We start from the raw sequence: 26,550 nt of genomic DNA, 5'->3' as shown, positions 1-26,550 counted from the left end.
CTATAGTATGTACATACAAAAGAACATTACTCAGCCATAAAAAGGAATGGAGTTCTGATACATTCTGTAACAGGTGAACCTTGAAAACTTCAAGCTAAGTGAAACAGGCCAGGCACAACAGGGCAATTATTGTATGATTCCACTTATACCAGTTATCTAGTACAGGCAAATGCATATTAAAAATAGAATAAGGGGTGCCTGGGTGGCTCAGTCATTAAGCGTCTGCCTTCAGCTCAGGTCATGATCCCAGGGCTCTGGGATGGAGCCCCTCATCGGACTCCCTGCTCAGCAGGAGGCCTGCTTCTCCCTCTCCCACTCCCCCTTCTTGCTTTCCCTCTCTTGCTGTGTGTTTCACTCTCAAATAAATAAATTAAATCTAAAAAAAAAAAAAAAGTAGAATAGAGACTACTAGGGACTAGGGGGATGGGGAGTTATAACACATTGAGTAAAATGTTTCTGTTTGGAATGATGGAAATGTTCTGGAAACAGTGATAATCATTACACAACACTGTGAATGTACTTAATACACTTAAATGTACATTAAAAATGGTTAGAATGGTAAGTTTTATCTTATGTGTATTTTACCACAATAAAAAAAAAGTTAATCAAGAATTTCTGAACCAATAAAAATATAATTACTTGTCATAGCTAAGGGAAATGTTACAACATGGGCTTTTACCTACATAAAAATCTAATACTATAGTAATTAAGCAAATGAATCAACTACCTTTTTTTTTTTTTTAACAAACTGTATTCAGAGAAGTTTACTTATTAGGTAGGCTTCCAAAAGAAATCAAAGGTTTAGATAAAATTAAATTGCCTAATACTTGTATTGCAGTCTCATTAAACCCAAGACGTATCAACGTTTTGTAACTTAAAATCTATAGGAAATGTAATTTTTCAATTATTTTTCATATTCAATTATTTGTAAGTTTTCAGTGTTACCTACAATCAAGGAAAACAAAAATTTTCTCTATTGAAAAACAAAACTTAAAAATTTTGCCAAACTACTTAGTTAGGAGGGTAAGAGAAGTCCAATGATACGATCCAACATGATATGATATTAGAGCTTTAAGAAGTCAACTTTCTGAAAGGTACAGCAACTCTCTCCCTGACTATTCTCAAAAAGAGCTTTGAAATTAGATCTTAGAAATCACAGAAGCTAGAAGTATTTTGAATTCCTTCTTTCTAAAAAATAGAATGGGAGGAGGCACATGGGTAGCTCAGTTGGTTAAGTGTCTGCCTTTGGCTCAGGTCATGATCCCTGGATACTGGGACCAAGCCCGGAATGGGCTCCCTGCTCAGCCGGAGTCAGCTTCCCTATATATATATAGTTGAAGGATTTGAGAGTCAGAGAAGACAGAACTAATATTCCAGTAGTGAGCAAGGTGTTTAATGTCTTAGCCATTATTTTTAGTTTTGTCTATTTTTTTTAAAGATTTTATTTATTTATTTGACAGACAGAGACCACAAGTAGGCAGAGAGAGAGAGAGAGAGGGGAGGAAGCAACCTCCCCACTGAGCAGGGAGCCCAATGCGGGGCTCGATCCCAGGACCCTGAGATCTTGACCTGAGCCGAAGGCAGAGGCTTAACCCACTGAGCCACCCAGGCGCCCCTTTAGTTTTGTCTATTAACTTCTCATTGTATTTTTTTCCCCTTGTTTTGCACTTTAAAAAAATATGGATCACTTCACAAATATCTGTCATCTTTGAGCAGGGGCCTTGCTAATCTTCTCTGTGTTGTTCCAATTTAGTATATGGGCTACTCAAGTCAGCAGTGTTTTGTATCTGTAATTGTTATTTTCCATATATTTTAATTGAAGCATAAATACACACAATATTTAACACTTATAAAGCATAGCTCTTAAGTATACAGTTCAGGATATGTTACACATGCCTGTATCTAAGTAATTCACCCCAACCTCAAAAGACAGATCATTTCCATTATCCCTAGGAAGTTTCCTGTATGTCCTCCTAGTCATTCTGGAAGTCTCCTCCCTTACCCCCAAGGGGCAATATTCATCCATCTTGCTACTTATTATACTGATACTGATATTCACCCATATTACTACATGTACACATAGTCTTCTGCTTTGTATTGCCAAAAAGTATTTCACACTAGGAATATATGAAAATCTATTTTCCTATTAATAGACATTGAGTTGTTTCTGGTTTGGAGCCATCATGAATAAGGCTGTTATGAACATTCCTGAGCAAGTCTTTTGTGTGAACATGTGTTTTACTTCCCTTAGGGGTAATTACGTAGGAATGAAAATGCTAGATCATAAAGTAGGTATATGGTGAACTTTTTAAGAAAATGCCAAAAGGTTTTTTAAAATATTGTACCATTTTACACTCCCATCAGGAATGTATCGGAGGTCCAGTTGCCGCTCTACACCCTCACCAAAATGTGGTGTCGTCAAACTGGTTCTTTCAAATAAATTTTAGTGAAGTTTCATGTATACACAAGAAAGTCCACTGCTTTAAAATGTACAGTTCAGTGAATTCTGAATGTACACATCCACAGAACCACAGCCACCATACCATCAAGAACACTTTCATCTCCCCAACTCCCTTAATGCTTCTTTCAACCAAAGCCCTCCCAGCTCCAGGCAACCACTGATCTGCTCTCACTGTAGATTAGTTTACTCAGCTCCAAAATTTTTATGTAAAGTAGAACCACGTACTCTTCCAACTCTGGCTTTTTTTTTCTTAGCATTTTGAGATTCATTCGTGGTGCTGAGTATATCAACAGTTTGTTCTTTTTAAATTTCTGAGTAGTATTCCATTACAAGGATATACCATAATTTGTGTTGATGGATTTGGGGCAGTTTCAAATTTGGGAATACTATGAATAAAGCTGTTATGAACATTCATGTACAAGTCTTTTTGTGGACATTGTTTTTAAGTCCCTTGAGTAAATACCTACGAGTGGGCCACATGATAAATGTGTGCTTTACTTCTGAAAACTGCCAAAATATTGTGCTAAGTGTCTGTCACTTTACATCCCTCTCAGCAATGTTTGAGTTCAGTTGCCCCACAGACCCAATAACGCTTTGTATTTTTACTCTTCTTAATTTTAGCTATTCTTGTGGGAGTACAGTGGTAGCTCATTGTAGTTTTAATTTGCATTTTTTTCAATAGCTACTTAATAGCTATTGAACATCTTTTTCATGCGCTGATACACAATTCATGTATCTTCTTTATCTTCTTTTATGTAGTTCAACTTTTGCCCATTTTAAAAGCTGTGTTGTCTGGAAGCAGGTCCTCAATCAGATACATGCTTTACAAATATTTCTCCCCATCTGTGGTTTTACTTTTCATTTTCTAAATGGTGTTTTTCAAAGAGCACGAGTTTTAATTTTGATGAAATCCAATTTATTGTTTTGTTTTTTCTGGTTAGTGCTTTTTGTATCCTGTCCCAGAACTCTTTGTTTACCCCCAAAGTCATATATATATTGTTCCTGACTAGAAGTTTTACTGTCTTAGCTTTTACATGTATGTCAGTGCTCTAATTGGGGTTAACTTTTCTGTGTGATGTAAGGTAAAGATAAAGGTTCATTTTTGTCCATATGAATATCTTCTTGCTTGCACACCATTCAAAAATCATCCCACTGCATTCAGATGATCATGTTTACATGGGTCTCCCAACTCTCCACTGCCTTCCACTGTTATACATATCTATCATTAAACCAATTCTATACCCTCTTGATTTTTGTAGTTTTGAGTATTTATAAAATAGTAATATAAATAACATAAAACTAATCTTTTTTCAAAACTGTTTCAGTTACTCTGTGTCCTTTGTATTTCCAAATAAATTTTAGAATTAGCTTGTCTATTTCTAATAAAAAATTTGCTAAAACTTGCTGGAATTGAGTTGGATTTTTACAGTAATTTGTGGCTAAGTCACATCTTAATAATACTGAGTCTTCCAATCCAATAAACATAGTATATCTCTCCATTTATTTAGGTTGTCTTCAGGGCATTAAAATAATAAGGCTATTGTTTTTATTTCATTTCTCAGTTGTTTAATATATAGAAATACACTGACTTTTGAACAGTAGCCTTGTATCCTTGTATCTTATGACCCTGAAAAATCTACTAGTTCTAGTAAGTATTTCTGGTAGATCCCTTACAATGTTCTATGTGCACAATCATATTGTCTGCAAATAAAGAGTTTTGCTTCTTCCTTCCCTTTTTCCTTCCTTCCTTTTATTTCTTTTTCATGATTTACTGCACTAAGTAGAAACTCAATACAGAGAGGTACTGACAGCAGACATCCTACCCTGTTCCTGACCTTAGTAGTAATGTATTCAATATTCTTCACAGAACTCCCTCATCAAATTGGATAAATTTATCTATAGTTCCAGTTTTCTGAGAGATTTTATGATGAAAGAGTCTTATATTTCGTCAAATGCTTTTTCTGCATCTCCTGAGAGGACGAGTATATGAATTTTCTCCTTTATAGTAGCTTGTTAAACTATTAAATATGTTAATTATTAATATATTAAAATGACAGTCCTTTGTTTTTGCGGTAACTCCAACTTAATCATGACATTATTATCCTTTTCATATATTGATGGATTTAACTCGCTAACATTTTGTTAAGAATTTTTGTATCTACAACCCTATGGGTTAATGGTCTAAATTCCTTTCCTTATAATGTTCTTGTCTAGTAATTACCAGGCTTACACTGGCCTCATAAAAAGGAGATGATAAGTGCTCCCTCCACCTCGTTTTTTGAGTTTGTATGGAACTGGTACGATTTCTTCCACAAACACGTTATAGAATATGCCAGTGCAGCCATCCAGATCCGGAGTCTTCTTTGTGGGGCGGTTTTTAACTACAAATTCAATTTCCTTAACGTATATGGCCCTAATCAGACTTTCTTATTTCTCCTGTGGCAGTTTTGGTAATTTGTATCTCTCAAGGTGTAATACTGTGATTTACAGGAAGAAATACATATTTGGTCTTCATCCCCACTGCAGGCACAAAGCTCCTAAAACCTTTGGAATTTCCTAAGTGTTAAGAGTAACAAAGGTATCTTTTGTTGTGTTAATGAGGTGACTTTTGGATTGCACCTAAGGATGCGAGGGGGGCTGGTTGCCAAGAGAACCAAACCAGTGATTAAAGAGTTGGAATTTTCAATCCCACCCCTCTGACCTCAGGGGAAAAGGGCTAGAGTCCAAATCATTCGCCAATGACTAATCATGTAATCAATTATGCACATGTAATGGAGCCTCCATAAAAATCCAAAAGGATGGGGTTCACAAGCTTCCAGGTTGCTGAACCCAAATGATCTGGGGAGAGTGGAGTGCCTGGAGAGGGCATGGAAGCTCTACACATTTCCCCATACCCTGCCCCATGCATCTCTCCTACCTGGTTGTTCCTGAGTTATATTCTTTAATGATAAAGAAGTGTTCTAGTCAGTAATATGTTTCTCTGAGTTCTGTGAGTCACTCTACCAAATTAACTGAACCCAAGGAGGGGGTGGTTGGAACCTCCGATCTACAGCGGTCTACAGCTGGTGGGTCAGGCAACAAAGCTGGATTTGCAACTGGTGGCTGAACGGTGAAGAGGCAGTCTTACAGGACTGAGCCCTTCAACTGTGGAATCTGATGCTATGATGTCTCCAGGTAGCCAGAGTCAGAATTGAGTTGAATTGTAGGATACCCGGCTGGTGCTGGAGAACAGCTTGGTTTGGGAACCCACTCCCCACATGTACACAAACAAATCTGAATGGGTACAGAATCCCAACACAGAATCTGCTCATTTCATCTTTTTTTTTTTTTTTTATTTGACAGAGAGATCACAAGTAGATGGAGAGGCAGGCAGAGAGAGAGAGAGAGAGAAAGGGAAGCAGGCTCCTTGCTGAGCAGAGAGCCGGATGCGGGACTCGATCCCAGGACCCTGAGATCATGACCTGAGCCGAAGGCAGTAGCTTAACCCACTGAGCCACCCAGGCACCCTGCTCATTTCATCTAAATTGTCAAAGTCACAGACATAAGGTTGTTCATAATAGTCCCCTTTTATCTTTTTAATGTCTGCAGGCTCTGAATGATGCCCCCCTCTTTTATTCCTGATATCGGCATTTTAGGTTTTCCCTCTTTATCACACAAACTGATTTCTAAAGTTTGAAATCCTTTTCAGAGACCGACATAAAGTCACTCTCTGGTCTGCTGTCAATTCAAAGCCAACTAGAAAAGACATACTGTCAAGAATATGCTGAACATTTCACCACAGTTTGGCAAAATCAAGTAGTATTCACTTTCTAAGTTATGTTTTTGGTATCCTTATGCATCCTGAATATATATATTAAAATTTCAGAGCCTTACATATCTGCCTACCTTTTTCCTAGAGATCCTGCTTGATCCAAACACAATGTTTCAGTAACCAGTAACCAGTTCAAAGTAAAAGTTTGATACAAGATTATGATCAAATAAAAGGACAGCCAAGAATGGTGACAGAAGCTAAGGACTAAATAGGGAAAAATGATTTTTCTTCCAAATTCCTCACCTAAACTGAAGAGAATTTGCATCATCTCTAGTCTAGAGCAGATGCAGCTCTAGTAACCATAAACTATGATTACGATATGAAGTTCCGTCAGTATCTCCAACTAGGGATTCTAGTTTGGCTCATATCACCCCAAGGAAGACTTCAGGTGTACCTAGTCTCTCCCACCAAGTCTAGAGTGTGCCCACTAGTATAATTTTGAATCAACTGCACATTTTGCTGAGGCATCGTTGGTGCTTTAGGTATCCAAAACTAGTGAGAGTCAGAAATGAAGGTAGCTTAAAAAACAAAACAAAACAAAACAAGTGTATTAATTTAAAAATGGGCAAAGGACCTGAGCACACATTTCTACAAAGACATACAAATAGCCAATAAGTACGTAAAGGGTTTTGAACCTCACTAATCATCAAGAAAATGCAAACCAAAACCACAGTAAGATACTACCTCATCCTGTTAGAATAGCTATTACTGCAAAAAAAGAAAAAAAAAAGCAAATGGTAAGTGTTAGTGAAAATGTGGAAAAGAGAGAACCTGGCATACCGCCAGTGAGAATGTAAATTGGTACGGTCATTATACCAGGGCTCCTCAAAAAATTAAAAATAGAACTATCATATGATCCCGCAATCCCACTTCTGGGTACTTACCCAAAAGAACTGAAATCAAGATCTCGAAGATAATATTATTCAAACCTAAAAATAAGGAAATCCTGCCATTTGTGACAACATGAAGGAACCTGGAGGATATTATGCTAAGTGAAATAAGTGAGTCATGGAAAAGTAAATAAATACTATATGATCTCACTTATATATGGAATCTGAAACAGACTCACAGAAGAGAGTACATTGTGAGGGGCTAGAGAGTAGGGGAAATGGAGAGGTGACTGTCAAAGGGTACAAAGTTTCACTTACACAAGATTCTGGAGACCTACTATAGAGCTTAGTGCTTATAGCTAACAATACTATATTGCATACTTAAAATTTGCTCAGAGAGTAGATCTTATTTTAAGAATTCTTAACACACACACACACACACACACACACACACACACAGCAATAACAGTTATGGCCTTCATGGAGGGAATGGTTTCATGGGGTATACTTATCCCCAAACTCACTGAGTTGTACACATTAAATATGTAAGCTTTTTACATATCAATCATACTTCCTTTTTTTTTAAGATTTTATTTATTTATCTGACAGAGAGAGAGATCACAAGTAGGCAAAGAGGCAAGCAGAGAGAGAGGGGGAAACAGACTCCCCGCTGAGCAGAGAGCCCCATGTGGGGCTGGATCCCAGAACCCTGAGATCATGACCTGAGGTGAAGGCGGAGGCTTAATCCACTGAATCACCCAGTTGTCCCTCAATCATACCTTTTTTAAAAAAACCAAAGCATGGACAATATTCAGAACTCTAAAATACGTGGGTATCTAACAATTACTATAACAGAAGGACTTTTGAAGAAGCAATGTGGGACTTCGGTTTAAACAGTTTTATATCTAAGTCAACTAGGGAAGCTGGGATTTCCTATTAACTCTCAGAGGCAGTGTCTCTGCCTAGGAAAAAAAGCAAAAGAGAAATCCATTCACCACTGCCATTCTTTCTTCTATTGATATATTCATGCCCGCTTTTTAGTGTCTCTTGGCACACAGAGATTCAAGCATGGGGTTCTAAACTAAACAGCGCTTCCTAGAAGACAAGAAATAATATCACATATATGCCCTCACATTCAAGGGTATCAGTTTTCTCAAAGGCCTCTCTTAATCCTTTGAACTCAAATCATCCTCTTCCGAGATGCCTATCAGCCTCGGTTATGCCTTCTTCATTTGCTTACTGGTCTCGCTCTGCCAGACCCTCCTTATCTTGTCAGTGACTTTGCTCCTTCTCCAACATCACTTTCAGTGACTTCAAGAAATCTTGCTTCTTTTGCAGAATGGCAGCTGGACTCTGTAATTAGCTTACATTGTCTCTGCATTGTGTTATCCGGTGCATCTCACATTCCACGAGATTGAAAGACAAGACTGATTCAAAGGACAGACAGAATAGCTGCTGGTGTTAAACGAGGAAGAGTATGTAGAGAGAATTCTTCTGTTGATAATTAGTTTATTATTACTTATGTTAAAATATCTTCTGAAACCCTTCATGATGTAAACTTAAGTAAAGAGCACCACAGATATATATATGAATGATAAATATGAAAGAGAACATATGGATAGAGTAAGTATGTATGTTTTATTCCATTATAACTTTTCCTATTCTTGATAGAGTTAATACAATTGACCATAAGATGCACAAGAGAAATTATTACACCCTTCTGTAAATGACACTAAACAAATTATTTTTATAACACACCTAAAAGGGAACGATAGCTTCAACATGACCAGAGTCAGAGCTATATCACTTTCAAAATATTACTTTTGATTGAAGTATAACATACACACAAAAATGTGGGATACGTATCACTGTTGAATTTTAAAGTGCTCTTTAACACAAAGTTTATTTTATCCAAAAAGAACATTACTTTGGAATACTAATGACATGTAGAAATATATATGATTACAAATAGAAGAAAATAATTACAATTTTAATCTTGAAATTTTCACTTGCTTAGTCATTTAAATTTTCTCTCCATATTTTTGCATGTTTTCTTTACACTGATTTCAATTTGGTTGGAAAAATTCCAAAATCAGGCCACCATAAGTATTCGGACTTTGGAAGGAGCTATGAATGTCTCTGCGTCCTGTTTTTCCCAAACTTGGAAGGTCACCAGGGGATCTTTTTAAAAGTTAAGGCTTTTCAGTCTCACTTCCAGGGATTCTAATTCATTAGCTTAACGGTGGAAAGAAGAATCTGTGGTTTTATAAGTTGTCCAAGTGAGTCTAATGATCACCCAGATTCGCCTGACTTAAATTCCTACCAACGCAGGAATTCTGTCTGTTATTCCCCAAGTGAAGGTCATCCTGTCTGCAAAGAATACATTCAATCTCAGTTACCTTCTATTAAAAAATTATTTCTTCCAGGGGTGCCTGGGTGGCTCAGTGGGTTAAAGCCTCTGCCTTCAGCTCGGGTCATGATCCCAGGGTCCTGGGATCGAGCCCCACATCGGGCTCTCTGCTCAGCAGGGAGCCTGCTTCCCCCTCTCTCTCTGCCTGCCTCTCTGCCTACTTGTGATCTCTATCAAATAAACAAATAAAATCTTAAAAAAAAAATTATGTCTTCTGAATACTTAGCTGAATGAATGGGCTCATCTATCTATCCACTGATCCTAGCTCTACTCTTCATAGCTGTACAAAATAAATCTTACCTCTTTCCCATATTACAATCCTTAAAAAATACCTTTGTACAGTGCTTTATAAGTTTCTTTCCCTCCATTTACAAAATTGGTAAGATATATGTATGTGTGTGTGTCTAAGCATGTATATGTCTTTTTATCTATCTAGCCACTATCCATCTACATAAAGAGACCCACATGTACAGAGGGGTGCTGACCCCCACATAGTTGAAAATCTGTGTATCCTCTTGACTCCCCAAAACTTGCTGTTGACTGGAAGCCTTACTGATGACAGAAACAGTCAATTAAAACATATTTTGTAGGGGCACCTGGGTGGCTCAGTTGTTAAGTATCTGCCTTTGGCTCAGGTCATGGGCCCAGGGTCCTGGCATTGAGTCCCACATCGGGTTCCCTGCTTGTCAGGAGGCCTGCTTTTCCCTCTCCCACTCCCCCTGCTTGTGCTCTCTCTCTTGCTGTCTCTCTCTCTGTCAAATAAATAAACAAAACCTAAAAAAAAAAACCATATTTTGTATATCATATGTACCAAATAGTGTATCCTTACAGTAAAGTTAGCTAGAGAAAAGAAATTGTTCTTAGCAAAATCATAAGAAAAAGAAAATACATTTACAGTACTGTCTTGTTTTTGTCGAAAAGTGTCCGCATATAAGTAGACCCACATAGTTCAAATCTGCGCTGTTCAAAGGTCAATTGTATATATCTTCCTGTGGGCAGAGAAGGGTGTCTATAATATACTATTAAACGAAAAAAAAAGTAAATTGAAAACACTTCCTAAAAGCATTACAATAAATGCTCGATTTAAACTGGGTGTCCAGAGCATTTCCCTCCCTTCACATTCACTAGGTAGATACATTTCCAGAAGCCAATATGCAGAACCGGAGGAAAAAGTAGGACTCGCTGATCAACCCAACACAAGTTTTTTAAAATACAGAATCTTTACTTATTAGCAAACTTGTGGGGATTAAAGATGCCTAAATATCTTGAGGTTTAAAAAAAAAAAATCATGCCTATTAATCTCCAAGATCATAGTAGCTAAGACATATCCAGGAGAAATGTAATCATAAGTCCAGTTTTCTATCTACTGATATTTAAGGATGCTCTCCACATGCTAAGAAAAAAGAACATCTTGATTTCCTTAAGAAGTTCTGTCAAGATATATTAAAGGTGAATGCAGTGAACACGAGTGTTAAGTCAAGAGACTCTGTCCTCACCTGAAGAAGGAAAAGGAAGTCGTGGGCTGGGAGGCAGGCTTGCGGAGCCAGAACGGGGGTGCGCGACAAGGGGAAAAGGCAAGAAGAAACCAATTCTGCATCAAAAACACGCTCAGGATGAAACAGAAGACTCAAGAGCACCCAGCGTGACTAAGGAAAAGTAAATACACTCTTCAACTTGCCATTTTTTGATAATAATAGTTTGCTCTGGTCTGCCTACCAGCTTTCCCAAAGGTGGGTGAGCATTCAGAAATACCAAATTTCAGGACGCCTGGGTGGCTCCGTTGGTTAAGCAGCTGCCTTCGGCTCAGGTCATGATCCCAGCGTCCTGGGATCGAGTCCCGCATCAGGCTCCTTGCTCTGCAGGAAGCCTGCTTCTCCCTCTGCCTCTGCCTGCCATTCTGTCTGCCTGTGCTCGCTCTCTCTCCCTCTCTCTCTGACAAATAAATAAAATCTTTAAAATAAATAAATAAAAGAAATACCAAATTTGGGTTCTCAATCTATTCTCTTATTCACAAACCTACACCATGGGATCCCTAGCATATTAATAGATAACTAGAAAAAAACAGGACTTACAAAAACAATTTCCATCACATTCAGTTTCTTAAACCAAAGTACAGTGTATCCATTTGTCTCAGATTATTTTTTTTAAAGATTTTATTTATTATTTGACAGAGAGAGACCCCGCAAGAGAGGGAACATAGGCAGGGGGAGTGGGAGAGGGAGAAGGAGGCTTCCCACTGATCAGGGAGCTCTGTGCCGGGCTCAATCCCAGGACCCTGGGATCATGACCTGAGGTAAAGGCAGACACTTAACGATGAGCCACCCAGGCGCTCAGTCACAGATTATTTTAGAAGTACAAAAGGCCAGCTTCCAGATTTTATTGTGAAATAAACTATTTGCACAATACTCTTTTTTTTTTCTTTTTTTTTTTTTTTCTTAAGAATATGAAGCTTCAGCTAAAAAACTATTCTGGTGGAAGCAATCCAAAATGAAGATTTCACATGAAGAGGTCTTCCTACTCCAAACCAACAGAACCATATAGAAGGCTCCTAAGATTTAACATATTTAATTCTTTATGGTAAATTAAAATTAGATAAATTATAGGATAGTCTTTAAATCCAATAACCTTCGGGTTTACTAATCTAATCACATCAACCAGAAAGAAAAACAAGGGTCTCCCATATGGTCTTTCTGTAACAGAAAGTAGCTGCATTCAGGAGGCGCATCTGTGCGTCTCTACCCACACTCGCGCTGCTCACGCTGAAATCACCATATTGTTAACTATCATAAGATGACAGGCCCCTTCACAGAGCAAAGAACAAAAGAAATGGAACATCACTTTTGTACTAGAATTATTTGGCCTGGTAGAAACTAAAGAAAGGAAGAAAGGATCAGAGATTCTGGAACCAAGGAATAAGGACTTCGCAAAATGTTTATCTTGGAAGAAATGAACGCTAAGGAACACTGACAATGTATGGAGAAATCTTCTGCAGCTGGGGATCCTCATTTGTTGATGGCCTGTGTCTAGTGATAGGGTCTCACTCAATTCATTCAAACCCAGACTTCTGCCAAAATGTCCCTTCATGCTTGCTGCCGCTACTGCTGCTATTCTGATTTCTGGCAGGTTCTGTCCTTAATCCCAACCTGCAGCATAAAGCTTTTGCCATGCAATGGTATTCTGACATACAGACTCAGGTATACAAAGGAACACATGTTTAAAGTTAAATAATAGTGAGCCTAGAATGAATCCTAGGCCTGCCCTGAATAAAAACACATACTTTGAAAAAAAATATTCCAGTATTGTTTTGAGTAGCGTGTATCCTTTTCATAAAGTACTTAAGTATTATTTTAAGCAGTGTAAGTTTTCTAGAAACCAGATTTCCACAAGACTAGTGACATATTGTCTATCTTAAAAAATCTACAAATGGTTTCTTTTTATCAGTTTTGGAATTAAGCAAAAAAGAGAAAAATACAACAATAGTATAATCCCCAAATTCTCATCATCTAGAATTAACAACTGCTAACATTTTGTCATAATCAATGCCGTGATCATTTTTAACTTGTAAAGAAATGCTTATGATATTAAAAAATACTTAATAAAGAACATTAATATACAAGCATTCATTTCAAGAAAAAAATTTTTTACCAATACAGGCATGTTATCTTTTTATAGTTTCCCCACCAGCCTGATTCCCCATCCACTGGTGTGTTAATTACCATTATCTCACCTCTTACTGCAAATTATTTCATACATGAGTGCTACACACTGTCTGTGTTACTGTTACTTGGTAACCAGCTTCCCAAAGGGAGGAAAGAGGCAAAGAAAAAAAGGCACCAAAGATGTGAACAACAGTCCTCATGGAAATGGAGGTCTAGAAGACAAAATACTCATACCCTACACACTTCTGTACAATCTAAATTAAGTATTGTATGTATACAAATTAAGTATGTATACGTATACATATACAAACTCAATAACATTTTGGAATTTTTCTCAGTTTTGATTCACTCATTCATTCACTCACTGGAAAAAATATTTGTTACCAATAATGGGCTAGGCATTCCTCTAGGCACAGAAAATACCATTGAACAAAACGAACTGCACTTAACACTTATATTTTAGATATATGATCTGCCTGAACAAATAAGCAAGATCAGATAGATAAGCATGTCACATGGAGAGTAAGTGACAGGGGAGAAAACCATAGCCAGGAAGGAGGGCAGGTTGTGCCCTGGGAGTAGGGGAGAGGCATTCAATAAACTCAATGGTCAGCAAAGGCCTCACTCAGGTGACCTCAAGGCAAAACCTAGGGGAGACGAGGAAGTGAGCCCGGTGGACCCCTGAGGGAGGAGAGTGCTTCAGGTGAAGGGGACAGCTAGTGGCGGGAAGGTTCTGGGGAATGCCATGCCCAGTGTGTGCATAAGAGTCCAGAATGGCCAGTACAGAGCAAGGGCAGTGAGAGCAGCAGGAGGGGAGATCAGGGAGGTGGTGGGAGCACAAATAGTCCAGGGCTTGCAGTGCAAGTAAGAACTTTGGCTTTGAAGCCCGAGGGAAATGAGAAGCCATCAGAGGAATGTGAGCAAAGGAGTGACGTGCTCTGATTTACAGAAGGTCCGCTCTGGTCACTGTGTGGAGAACAGGGTCTAGGCTGGCAAGCACTTGAAAGACTGTCAACTAGACAGTCGACCAGATTTGCATGGTATGCAGGAGAGAGATCAAAGATCACTCCAAGAAGCCTGACCTGGAAGGTGGAAGGGAGTGCTAGTGCTTGGGAGGAGGAGGAAACTGGGAAAATGGGCAGCGGTAGTTGTAGAGAATCAGGAGTTCGGTTTTCCACATGCCTCATTACTATTCCAGTGCAGACTGAGTGGACAGGTGGACATAGGAATCTGAATTCAAGGGATATAAAGACTACACAGGTGGAGACAACACACGCACACACACACAGACACGTACACGCACACATACATGCAGAAGCACACACACAAATATATAGGTGTAAATATTAATTACCAGTATACACTTGTTTTTTAAAGTCATGAAAGTGAGCACAGAGAGAAAAGAGGGTCAAACTCTGACATATACGAAGATTTAGCAGGCCAGAAAGTTGAGGCAATCCCGGGACTGAGAAGTGAGAAGGAGGGATCAAGGAGGCAGGGAGATAACCAAGATGGTACAGGGTACTGAATCTAAGTGAACGGTGAATAAAAATTAAAGCCCTTCCTACATATTCATTCATTAATTCAACACTATTTACTGAGCACCTACTATGAGACAGACACAGGAGAAGCAAGCACAGTGCCTGTACTTATGAGGGCTGCAGGCCAGGGGGAGAATACGGATTACTAAACAAACTTGCAAGCACTATTCCTGATAAGGTACAGGGTGTCTGGGGATAGCACTGTGGGGGCAAGTAATCCAGTCTTGGAGGGTCAGGAAAGGCCTTCCTGAGGAAGTGATGTTGAAGAAGAGACCAGTATGGTGAGGAAAATCAGGCATGGAGGGGAGGGGCGTTGAGGAGGGGCAGCTGGAATGAAGGGTGAGAGAAAACAGCATCGGCAAGGTCCAGAAGTGGAGAGGCCTGTGGAAGGGACAGCCGTGCAGTACAGGACGTGTAGGAGAAGGGCGAGCCTGATTATTTACTGTCTCTGCAGACTTCTTGGGAGTTTGAACTTTATTCCAAAGGCAACCAGAAGTCAGAAAAGTGTTTTTACACAGGAGAACGTAACAATCAGCCTTCGATTTCAGGAGGAGCACTGTGTCTATGGCAGGGGCAGAGCACTGGCAGGTGACAAGGCTCAAGGCTGGGCACCGGGGAAAGTTGTTAGGAAGCCTGGCGGCAGGATGTGGAATGTGGACTCCACAGGACTTTGGATAGGAGGAATGAGGAGAAAGAAGGGTCAAGGATGATAACCTGGTTTTTGACTGGGACAGATAAGGAGAACAGCGGTGCTACTCACTCAAAGAAGCAAGAGGGGAAGGTTGCAGGTCGGAGTAGAATTTAAGTTTGAACTGCCTGTGGGGGATCAAAAAAAAAAAAAAAAAAACCAAACACCTGGTAAAATAGGCAAAAGGCTACAAAGGTCTGGAGATCAACTATAAAACCTGGGATTGGGCTGTAAATTTGGAGCCCCAGCACACAGATGAAAGCCATGGGAGAGCATCAAGTGAAACCTAGGGAGTGAGAAAAAGAAGAGCCCAGAGGAATGGCAAAAAGCCTGGCTCTAGGTAAAGCCAACAGGAAAGGGGCAGAGAGGAAGAAGAACCCCAGGGAGACAGAGAAGGAAAGAGAGAGAGCAGGAGAGCGCCTGAGAAGGAACAGGGGAATCTGGGATAAAAGCAAAGGGCACAGAAAGAGGAGCAAAAGTATGAATTCTCATAGTTCATACACTGAAAAATACCTTGCTGTGTTATTTACACTATTCCAAAATCAACCAACGATTATCTTTCATCAGCTATAATACATTTAATCCTAGGATAATCTTGGTCTAGATGAAGAAGCAAGACATAAAATGAAATAATTAATAAATAATACTGATTGGCATCAGTAAATATGTTTGTTTTAACAACAGACAATGAAAGTGCTAAAAATTCAGTTACTGGGCAATACTACGGTCTACAGATAAAGAGTAAAATAAATATCAGAAATAGGAAAAATAGGGGCGCCTGGGTGGCTCAGTCGGTTAAGCATCTGCCTTCGGCTCAGGTCATGATCCCAGGGTTCTGGGATCAACCCTGTGTAGGGCTCCTTGCTCAGCGGGGAGTCTGTTTCTCCTGCCCCCTCTGCTGCTCCCCCTGCTCGTGCACTGTTCTCTCTGTCAAATACATTTTAAAAATCTTAAAACAAACAAACAAAGAAATAGGAAAAATAATGTGGTCTAAAAAGCTGAGGACTAAGTTTTTACCTCTGGTTTAAAAAAAAAAAAAGAGGCAAGTTGATCCTGGAAGGATGAGCTCTATAGGATTTGAAAGGGGTGATCACATCAACAAGAATTTGGGGTCTAAATTAAGCGATTCTGTGAGATGTCGAACACTTCACAGACCAGACCGCACACAGGCACACACCAAAACACACTCATTGGCTCAGAGTGAGTGAAAGATTTGCAGACATGCAAAGTCTATAACTCTGCATGAAATAGAATTGTGCCATCCTTACTACATAATCACAAGATATATTCTACTGAGTTGTCACAATTCATTATTTGAAGAGTACTGTTTGTTAGTTTGGTTTTTAACCTTCCAATATATCCTTGGGGAGGGATGCTTATATTTATTCATGTTTATTCACGTACCAACACAATTAGATTCTAATACATAAGACGAACAAGAAGTTTCTGAATGTTCTTCAACAGAGCAGTAGCCCTTATTTAGAAAAGGTGGAATTAACTAACTAGGTAAGTCATGAATCAGAGATTCCTATTAATTTACTATACCAATTTCTTCTGTCATGCACAGTTAAGTCTTTTGGCTGATTAGCAACATTAATATTAAGACATACATGCTCGGGGCACCTGAGTGGCTCAGTGGGTTAAAGCCTCTGCCTTTGGTTCAAGTCATGATCTCAGGGTCCTGGGATCGAGCCCCGCATCAGGCTCTCTGCTCAGCGGGGAACCTGCTTCCCCCTCTCTCTCTCTCTGCCTGCCTCTCTGCCCACTTGTGATGTGTCTGTCAAATAAATAAAATCTTTAAAAAAAAAAAAGACATACATGCTCCTATCTTTGTTACAAAAAACACATGTAAATTTACTATTCAAACACATATTTAGGATCACAGCTATTAGTTTCTAAAAGTTTTTAAAGAATGACAATATATGACTCTAGAATGTAATACTTCTAATAAAATTAAACACAGAAATCAAGTGCCATGTTCGAAAACTTAAATATTTATCGACCCAAAGTATTCCAATAGTGACTCTACGTTTATTACTAAAAAATATTCACAAGATTTAAAGTGCATCAGAAGTATCAATGAGAGTTAAATACACAACAATGAAACAGGCAACTCCTTAAGCTGAGATTTTAAAATGCTGTCTGAAAGCATTTAAGCTCCTTTATTCCTATTCCCACAAGCAAAAAATACCTACCTATTCTTTAAAAAGTCAAACAATATGATAGGTTAAGATCAAGCTCAAGTTCTGTGTATAATCTTTACATGAGCAAAATACAGGCAATACAATGTTTTCTTGGTTCCCAAACTACAAATAACACATCTATACCAGCAGTAACAGCCAAAGGAGAACAAATTTCACAGCCCTTAAAAAAAATACATTAACTGTCAGTGTTAACATAAGCCAAGTTTGCAACTGGAAACACTGCTTTCTAGCCAAGGACAAGATGTATCTATTATAAATTCTTGGTTAGGGGTGACCCCTTAAATGACCCCCCCCAAAAAATCAAATAACGTTAGTTTTTGCAAATATAATGCAAATAGCATGCTAATTAAAGTATTCACAAGACAATGACAAATGAGGCTTTGGGACCACAGCACATATTATTATGTAACTACAATATACATTAAGCAATCACCAAGTTGCAGGTAGGCCTTCCAAAAGGAGTTATTATGGTTTACCATGATCAGAGGATTGTGGTGTTATACTTAATCACGTTTTTACCTGCAAGCAGGTGTTTACAGGTGTCAAAAAGTAAAACACTGATCCTAACTGTAAATGTCTAGTGCTAAGGAGTTGTACAGTAATGGCACATTGTACCCACCTCCCTGTATTTTCTGCATAAAACTTCCCAGTCCAGTACGAAGTGAGCTACATGAAGCAAATTTCTCTGCATGCTTTAAAAACAAAATTTCACTTGACTCATTTTTATTAAAACGCCAAAACTCACACACTCAATAACTAGACCTTACTTCGATGGGCATGAAGTGAAAATTTAACACTTACAAGGTACAAAAACAATAGTGAGAGTAAAGCCTCTTTGGGGGAAGTTACTATAATCTATTCAATCCGTCAATAAAAATATACACGGCTCAATACAGACTTTAAAGTTTAAAGGGTAACAATATTCAGTACCTTTAGCAAGCAAATTACAGAAACCACCAATAACCAATTAAACACCATGTAGTCATTATAGAATGAAATATAAAACAAAGAAAAAAATATATATATAGAAAGAGAGAGAGATGAAAGAATATAAGAGGTAACAGGGCATATGGGTGTCATAAATCAATGGATTTTCTGATTTCTGTCCTGCCTGCTGAAAAAATTTCAGGAAGCCTGGCATATCATCTTCAGAGCCTTCCCAAAGATGATGGTCCAAAGGCAAAGCAAGGCACCTGACACCCCAAGGGCAGCTCACAGAACTTCTAAGCAGTGAAAGGAAGGGCATAAATAAAAGAACAGGAATGTCAGGAGATTTTTCAGAGACTTGGAATTACAACTCTACAGACTCTATAAATCTGTTTTTCAAGGCTGTGCTTCAACTGTCCACAGGAAAAGACCTGTTTTTCTACCTAGAGCAGAGATCCGCACCAACCGCAAGCCAGAATACCCACCAAAGCCAAAGTGAGACTGAGGTCCCGTTACAACAAGCATACCAGCTGCCCTCTCTCCACCTCGGAGAGCCAGTCTTGTCTACATACCCACAAAACGCACAAAGGCATCTCCTAACCGGCCCAACTGGGGAACCACTGGCGGATGGGAACTGAAGGAAAACAGAGACACTTGCAGGATTCCCAGTCACCTGAAGTGCGAGAATTCCCTACTCGGAGGTGATGGGGCAAGATGGGGGATTTCGAAGTGAAGAAACCCTTCTTGCAGAAGAAATCACTGGAAGTTGCTGGAAGCAAAAATGTGCAAGACTGCACGGCCCTGGGGTCAAGCTGGGACACTCCCACAAATCAGCCCAAAGGCCCAAAGCCTCTCCTGAGGCCCATGGCGGCTGACCCCCGCTGTCCCCCCACTCTGTTCCCGGACACCTTGTAGACAGTGTAGACAGTGGCCCCAGATGCTGCCTCTGTGCTTACCTCACAGGTGGGGGACCCACAGGCCTTGAGCTTGTCACCATCTCCCTCCGGTAGACCAGTCCGACGTGTGGCCATCATTTCATTTCAAATTACATAGAAGGGACCAACCCTTTGGAGTCCACATTGGGGGGCGGAATGCCACCACACACCAAAAAGGGAAGAATTCCACACCAGTGTCCGAGGAGGTGCAGGGCTGGTGAAACAGGTAACGTGCCTGGGAATGGAACGTTTTTATGAAGCCCCTTCAAAACGCCCTGATGATTTCTTCGGACTTCAACTGACTTCACCGTCTTCGTCCATTTCTCGAGACTTCAAAAACAAAGAAGACGGGTCCTCTTGGCAGCTAACGAGGCCAACTGCAGAAAGCGGTCCCCCTCCTCCTCCTAGCGCTACTCGGAGACCAAGAGGAATCTGAGTGGGTCGCGAAGGCTCGAGCGTCAGCTCCCCAAAGAGATCTCTCCTAGAACAGGGAATAGTTAAAGGGCATGAACTTTCTCCAGACGCTGACCTTAGCCTTGCCACAAGTCTACACCAAGTTCGCGGTTCCAACACGCGGAAAGATTATTCGATCCCTGCTGATGAACCTCCCGCAGGAAAAAGGAAATAATCCTCCCAGATAAAACATTAAGAAAAAAGGGAAAAACTATAAATCAGGGGGAGAGAATGAGAAACCTCAGAACTGCACGGTGGTTGCGACAAACACGCCTGGTTGGTGTGCAGCCTTCAGGAAAAAAAAAAATTCCCTCTTCAAGTGCATTTTAATTAATGTATTTTCTGGGCAGAATAGACAGTGTCCAGGCTCTTGGGCATCACCCAGATCCGTACACTTAACGGAAGTTTTCTCCCCACGAGATTAAAATGGAATACTTTTCAAAAACCCTGCTCGCTCCCCTACACCCCCCCCCCCAATAAAAACAAAAAGCCAGCCCCGGAGGCGGGCAGCCCAGCTCGCCGGCGTTCGCTGGCGGGCCGGGTGAGTCTGGGCGCCCGCACCCCTGCCCCTGCGCCCCGAGGCTGCCCCTGAGGAGGCGGCTGTTTTGCTTGGCCGGCGGCAGGGCTGGGCGGGGAGGCGTGCGCGGCCGCGGGTGGGACCCGGGCGCAGCTCCCTCTCCGGGGCATTATTCTGGAGCGACAGAAATGAAGCTGCAGCCCAGGCAACTTTTATTTACTTGCTGCTCCCCAAACTACCCGTCGACACACTATCTTTCCCTTTCCCTGGGGCCACCTAGGAAAGAGAGAGAGGGGGGAAAAAAAAAAAAAGCAACGAAAAAAAAAAAAACCCCACCACCCACCTACCACTATTTCCTCCGCCCCTTCCAGAGGCGGGTCGGTGATCTCGATCTCCCGGGAAGGGCGGCCCAAATATGCGCTTTTGAAAAAGGTGTCGGGAGACCCGGGCGGGGTGGGGGGGACAAAAAACGAGCGGCTTACCCTTCCCAGCCCGCCGGGCCCAGCTTCCGAGGCGCGGCGGCGAGCAGAAGCGGGGACGCGGGCCGGGCGCGGGGCCCGGCCGGGACGCGCTAGGCCGCAGGCTCGGTTAATATTCATGAGCGGACGGGAGGCGCCCCTCCTCCACGGCCGGCCGGCCGGACCCCGGCGCCCGCCGCCGGCCTTTGTGCCCTTCCCTCCTTCCTCCGGCCCTCCCTCGCTCCGCACACGCGGGCGCGGCCCCTCCGCCCCCGCCCGGCGCCAGCCGCAGGCTCCCTCCGACCCCGCGCCAGCGCCTGGCGGGGTGGCCTGAGGTGGCGGGAAGGGAGGGAGCCCGCGGCGAGCCGGGCTCTCCACCCGCCCGCGGGCGCTGCGCCCTCTCGGCTAAGGCGGAAAGTAAAACAGACACGCACCGGAGAAAGCGGGGCGAGTGGATCCGCTCGGGGCTGCCCGGCCCCAGGCAGCGCGCCCCGCACGCCCGGCGCGAGACGCACCGAGCGGCAGGACGATCCGGCGCTGCCCGCCGCCGCGCTCCGAGGCCGCCGCCCCCGGCCGGCCGCTCCCAGGCACCGCCGCGACCTGCCCTGGCCGGCCCCGGGCTCTCGGCCGCCGCGGGAGGGCGTGGGGCGGGGCGGCGGCCGCCGGACTCTCCCCTCGCCTCGCCGGGCCGGGCCGGGGCCGCGCTCGGGCGCCCGCGATCGCCAAGTGACAGAAGTGCCTCGCTCCGCTGCCGCGCCGAGCTGTTTCCCGGGGGCGGATTTCTCGCTTCTTCCTCCCTGGATCCACCTCCTCCCACTCCACCTCCTTCCCCTCCCCTCCCCAGGGGAGGCTCTGAGGCTGAATATTTTCTGTCTTGAATAATACGGTCCCGAGAACCGACGCTGAAGAAGGGGGATTAGCCGGGGCAGGGGGTACTCGCCAACCCCCTCCCAAGGCGTCTCCGACCTGCGAGCCCTCACTGCCCCCCCTAAAATCCGGCACACACAAAACCTCCCCTGCCTTCCCCAGTCTGCCGAGCGCAGAGCGGGAGCGGCCAGGAACCGGGGTTCCACCCGGGAGGAAGACTAGGTGCTTGGTGTCAGGGGCGGAGAGGGGGACAGCGCTATGGCTGGATTCGCGACTTTAAGGGGTCCCAGGTCCCAGGCTGCGGGGAACATTATCTTGGCGAGTTTTCGCCCCCTTCTTTTTGGCTGCGGGAGAGGAAAGAAGCTGCGAGGCGACGTGCGACTTCAAGATAATAAGGGAGTGTCCCTTCTCGCCCTACAGCCAAATAGCTTCTCGTGTTGGGGGAAGGGGGTCGCAGCGAGGCGTTCATTCAATTATTTTTCCTTTTTAAATCTGCAGACAGTTGGATGAAGTCGGCGCGACTAGCGGAACCGAGGGAAGGTGGTGGCGCCGCTCCACTCTGCAGGTCACAGCGGCTCGGGGACCACAGGACAGCCGCAGCCCCTCCCCAGCCATTCCCAGGCCTGCCTCAGACCCCGGGCCGCTCGCTCCGCCCCGCCGCGCCTCACAACATCTCCCGCTGCAAATGGCCCAATCTGGAGGCGCGACGGGAGAATACGAGCCAATCAGGGGCTGCTGACTCACGCTTCCCTCCACCCTTTGCCCCTCCCCTAATAGGAAAAGCCACCGCCCCTCTGTCTCCCCTCCGCAACCACCCCTACTTGTCTCCCGCCCCCGCCCACACCCGCGCGGAGGTGGCTCACCCGCTCGCATCCTCGCCGGGCTGCAATGGGGTAGCCCGCTGCGGCGGCGGCGTTTGTCACCTTGTCACCCTCATCCTCACCCCCTCCCAGACACACCCCTACTCCCTTTCCCAGTCCTCCTGCTGGTGCTGTTGAGGGTCATTTGTATCCTCACTCCGGCGGGGGACTGCGAGCTATTGTGTCTGATCAGCTGCCACCACCGTCCTGAGGGGAAAAAAGGAACAAAACCAAGAAGCTACGGGGTCTGCTTACCTTTTCCTTCTTTCTTACGACACCATCCCCCGAAGATTTTAAGACACCTCCCCATCCCCTGCTCCCCACCCGCTGCCTGGGGTCCTGTTTCTCCATGAGGAAAAAAAAAAAACCACCAACCAACCAAACACTTAAAAACACACTCCCTGGAGCCTGAATACCTGTGCCTTAGTTTTCAATATTCCCCAGAGTGGAAGGTGCCAAGAATTTAGAACATAAAACTAAATCCTCAGCTTCAATTAGAGGAAAGACTTAGCCTGGATCATCTTTATATGGCCATGAAATTTGCATGTTCGTGACAGCTCCTGACAAAACTAGTCAGCCAATAACAAAGAACAACAACAACAAAAAAGAATAAAATAGAGGGAATGCCTGCCAGTCACTTGGTAATTTACTGAATAGCCCACTGGGCTATAGCAGTATCCTGTTCTAGATACTGTTGAGTAAATTAAAAAGAAGTGAATAGAAATGCAGGGTTCAAGTAGCCTACCTCTAGTGGGCTTATAGAATGTGTCCAGAAAGAAAAAACAATTTCCAGCACAAAACAGCTCCTTACAAATGCAAATGGGCATGCATGGCTAAACGGAGGACTTCTAGGGTTAAGCTTTTTGCAATGGAAATTTTTATAAATGTTGATTTTGAAAAAGATTTTCAGTTTGCTAAAGGAGAGTAAATGGTGGCTATGGAAGGAGGCGTGAAAGGAGGTAAATACATTTTAGAAATTGTGGGAAAGTGACATAACCCAGAAAGGCATTTCTATAAAGGATAAAAGGAAGCATGAGACTGTAGGCTAGCTCCATCACCTACCTTGTGACTTAAGGTAAATTATTACCTACGTGTTTAAGTATTAGAGCTATCAAGTAATAGTACTGACTGCCATCTATATAGCACCGCCTCTGTGCTAGGTATTCCAAGAGCTTTACACACAACTTAGTGAGATAACCGTGTGACCGCCAGGATTAAGCCCAGAGTCAGCTCCGGAGTCCATGCTTTTCTCCGCAACACTGTACTACCTCTAACACGGTTTTAAAACAATAATAACAACATTAACTAACCTTTAGTTAGCTTGTTATGTGCTAATTATTGTGCTTTGTGGGTAACTAATTGAATCTTAGCTCTGGGTTAAGCATGATTATGATGTGCCATGTTGGGGAATGTTTTTAAGAGCCGTGAAGAGAAGTTAGTATTATATGTGTCTTACTTCTGTTAGGATGGGAATGATCATGATATTCTAAAATTTGGGAATATTTTTAAGAATCATTATGATAGATTGCTATCATATGTATCTAAGTGTATTAGGCTATCTGGACGGACTGGAACAGTACACAGAACTAAGACTGGGGACATCTGGGCCCTAGTCCTCTCTTGGGACCTCTGTGACAGAACCTTCTGGAGCTAACTGGACTGTTGAGAGCATCAAATGAGATAATACAGGTGAAGGGGTTTTCAAAATGTAAAAACCTAATTCTGATTACAGAAGTGTTTATCCTGTTCCCCCATCTAGGAACTCTTTATACTCTTTATTTTATTTTTATTTATTAGGAACATGTTTGACCCAGCTAAAAATGAGGTCAATTCCCTTCTGAAGGCATGAGCTGTAATAATACTTTATTAACGGCTTGAGCTCTCATTTAGATGTGACACTATCTGGGTATCTACAAAGTGGCAGTCATCAGCGAGTCATTCACCATTCCAAAGGCTGATGGTGTCATTAGTGGAGAATGTAAACCCTTGGAGCTCCCCTTTTAGCTGCCCATCTTCGGTATTTCACTCATTAACACCTCCACCAGAGGGAGGGCAAGAGAAAGGAAAAGGAGCCAAACTTAAATCATGTGGCTACTTGTTAACTGCTCCAGTGAGAGATTTGGTATAACAATGGGTTTGGGGACCACTGTAACTGAAAGGAGCTTTGGAATTAACTGTGGGCTTCACAGTTCATATCTTGATAGTTTTCTTTATCCTAAATATCATGGATAAGCAAGAGCTAACAGCAATTCTACCTTTGTTTTACTTTGAAAGGCTAATATTTTCCTCTTTTGAGCAAAGCTAATTAATAATCTAGCTTCTTGGGATGGCTGGGTGGCTCAGTCTATTAAGTGTCTACCTTCAGCTCAGGTCATGATCTCAGGATCCTGACATGGAGTCCCATATTGGCTCCCTGCTCAGCGGAGAGCCTACTTCTCCCTCTGCCCGCCTCTCCCCCTACTGTGCTCTTCCTCTCTCTGTCAAATAAATAAAATCTTAAAAAAAAAAAAAAAAAAACTAGCTTCTTAGAGTTTCCATTGAGTCTCAGAAATTAATACAGCTATATTAATAGCATCTACAAGACAATCTTGTACACCATAATTCTGACAATGTAGGCAAGACATTTTTAAAGATGAAGATTATATCCTTAAAACATAACTTTTGACTATGTTAATGACATAATAATATTGTTTTGGCAAACCACAATCAAGGAAAAATGTCAAAGCCAGAAATAGGACCAAGTGTCTTAACCCCTGGTCTAATGTCATTCTGTTATAAACTATGGATGATTTCTACTCTGAATATAGAAGTTGGCAATTCTCGGAGGCACAAGTGTTTGCCAGTGAATTCCACAGATGAAATGTGTAATTTGGGATGAAGCATTTGCAAAACTATGTGTCTGAGGCAGTTAAGACCAATGGCCCTCAGAAGCGTAAGCATTTTTTTTGGTTTTAGGACTATACTTAGACTTCACTTCTTTTTCATACAATAGTAAAAAGACACTGCTAATATTTCTTCTGCTTCTGCTTTCTGCTAATAGTAAAAATATTACCTGCTAATATTTCTTGGAAAATTTTCTGCTAATAGTAAAAATATTACCTCCTAATATTTCTTGGAAAATAGTAAAAATATTACCTGCTAATATTTCTTGGAAAAAGACTTTCATGCTGAATTGAATAGTTCCAGAAAACCCACCTCTCTAGCAAGGCATTCACAACTATAATCAAGAGAATGGAGTAATAGTCCATAATAAATAAGTTTTCTAAGATTCTTCTTTCATCATCTCTTTTACGATAATAATGTAAATCATTTATTAATTTAATGTTCTGCCTTGGCTAGATACATGACATTATTTCTGTCCCCAGGATGACTATCATCAGTTATTAATTTCTAATCTAAAGAGGAGTGACACTACTTAATCCAGTGTATACAGGGCCTAGAAAACTACCACACACAACAGATATTTTTGAATAATTTCCCTGCCCTCAGCTTATGGTGGTCTTTTCCTCCTCTGGATTACTCTTCTGCTTGGGGTTTTTTGGATTTGTTTGTTTGTTTGTTTGTTTGTTGCTATGAATTACTTGATCATAAACAATCTTATGTTCTCATTTAACTGTAACTGAATATTGTCTCCCTTTCCATCTAGATTTTAAACTTCTGTGGGGAGAATATGTAGGGCTTTTACTTCTTTTCAGTCCCCATAATACCTACTACAACTTTCACACACAGAAATCACTATAAAATGAGGGTGTCTGGGTGGCTCAGTGGGTGGCTCAGTGGGTTAAGCCTCTGCCTTCGGCTCAAGTCATGATCTCAGGGTCCTGGGATCAAGCCCTGCATCAGGCTTTCTGCTCAGCAGGGAGCCTGCTTCCTCTCTCTCTCTGCCTACTTGTGATCTCTGTCTGTCAAATAAATTAAAAATATTTTTT

General features: G+C 42.0%; 1 protein-coding gene and 1 pseudogene across 1 annotated transcript in view; both read right to left on the bottom strand.

Moving 5' to 3' along the window:
• Positions 1 to 21,493, bottom strand: part of ARHGAP21 (Rho GTPase activating protein 21) — a 133,061-nt gene extending 111,568 nt beyond the window's left edge. Inside the window, 2 exon segments of the mRNA XM_032880808.1 lie at positions 19,488 to 19,947; positions 21,329 to 21,493. Coding sequence (XP_032736699.1) covers positions 19,488 to 19,565 — 78 coding nt within the window. The 5' untranslated portion in view covers positions 19,566 to 19,947; positions 21,329 to 21,493.
• On the bottom strand, positions 1,674 to 1,773 carry LOC116881263 (annotated as a pseudogene).
• Positions 21,494 to 26,550: the final 5,057 nt, after the last annotated feature.

Source organism: Lontra canadensis, unplaced genomic scaffold, assembly GCF_010015895.1.
Source record: "Lontra canadensis isolate GAN:19392208 unplaced genomic scaffold, GSC_riverotter_1.0 scaffold72, whole genome shotgun sequence".
NCBI classification, from domain to species: domain Eukaryota; kingdom Metazoa; phylum Chordata; class Mammalia; order Carnivora; family Mustelidae; genus Lontra; species Lontra canadensis.
Note: the sequence above shows the minus strand (reverse complement) of the source record. Positions and strands in the feature narration are given on the sequence as shown.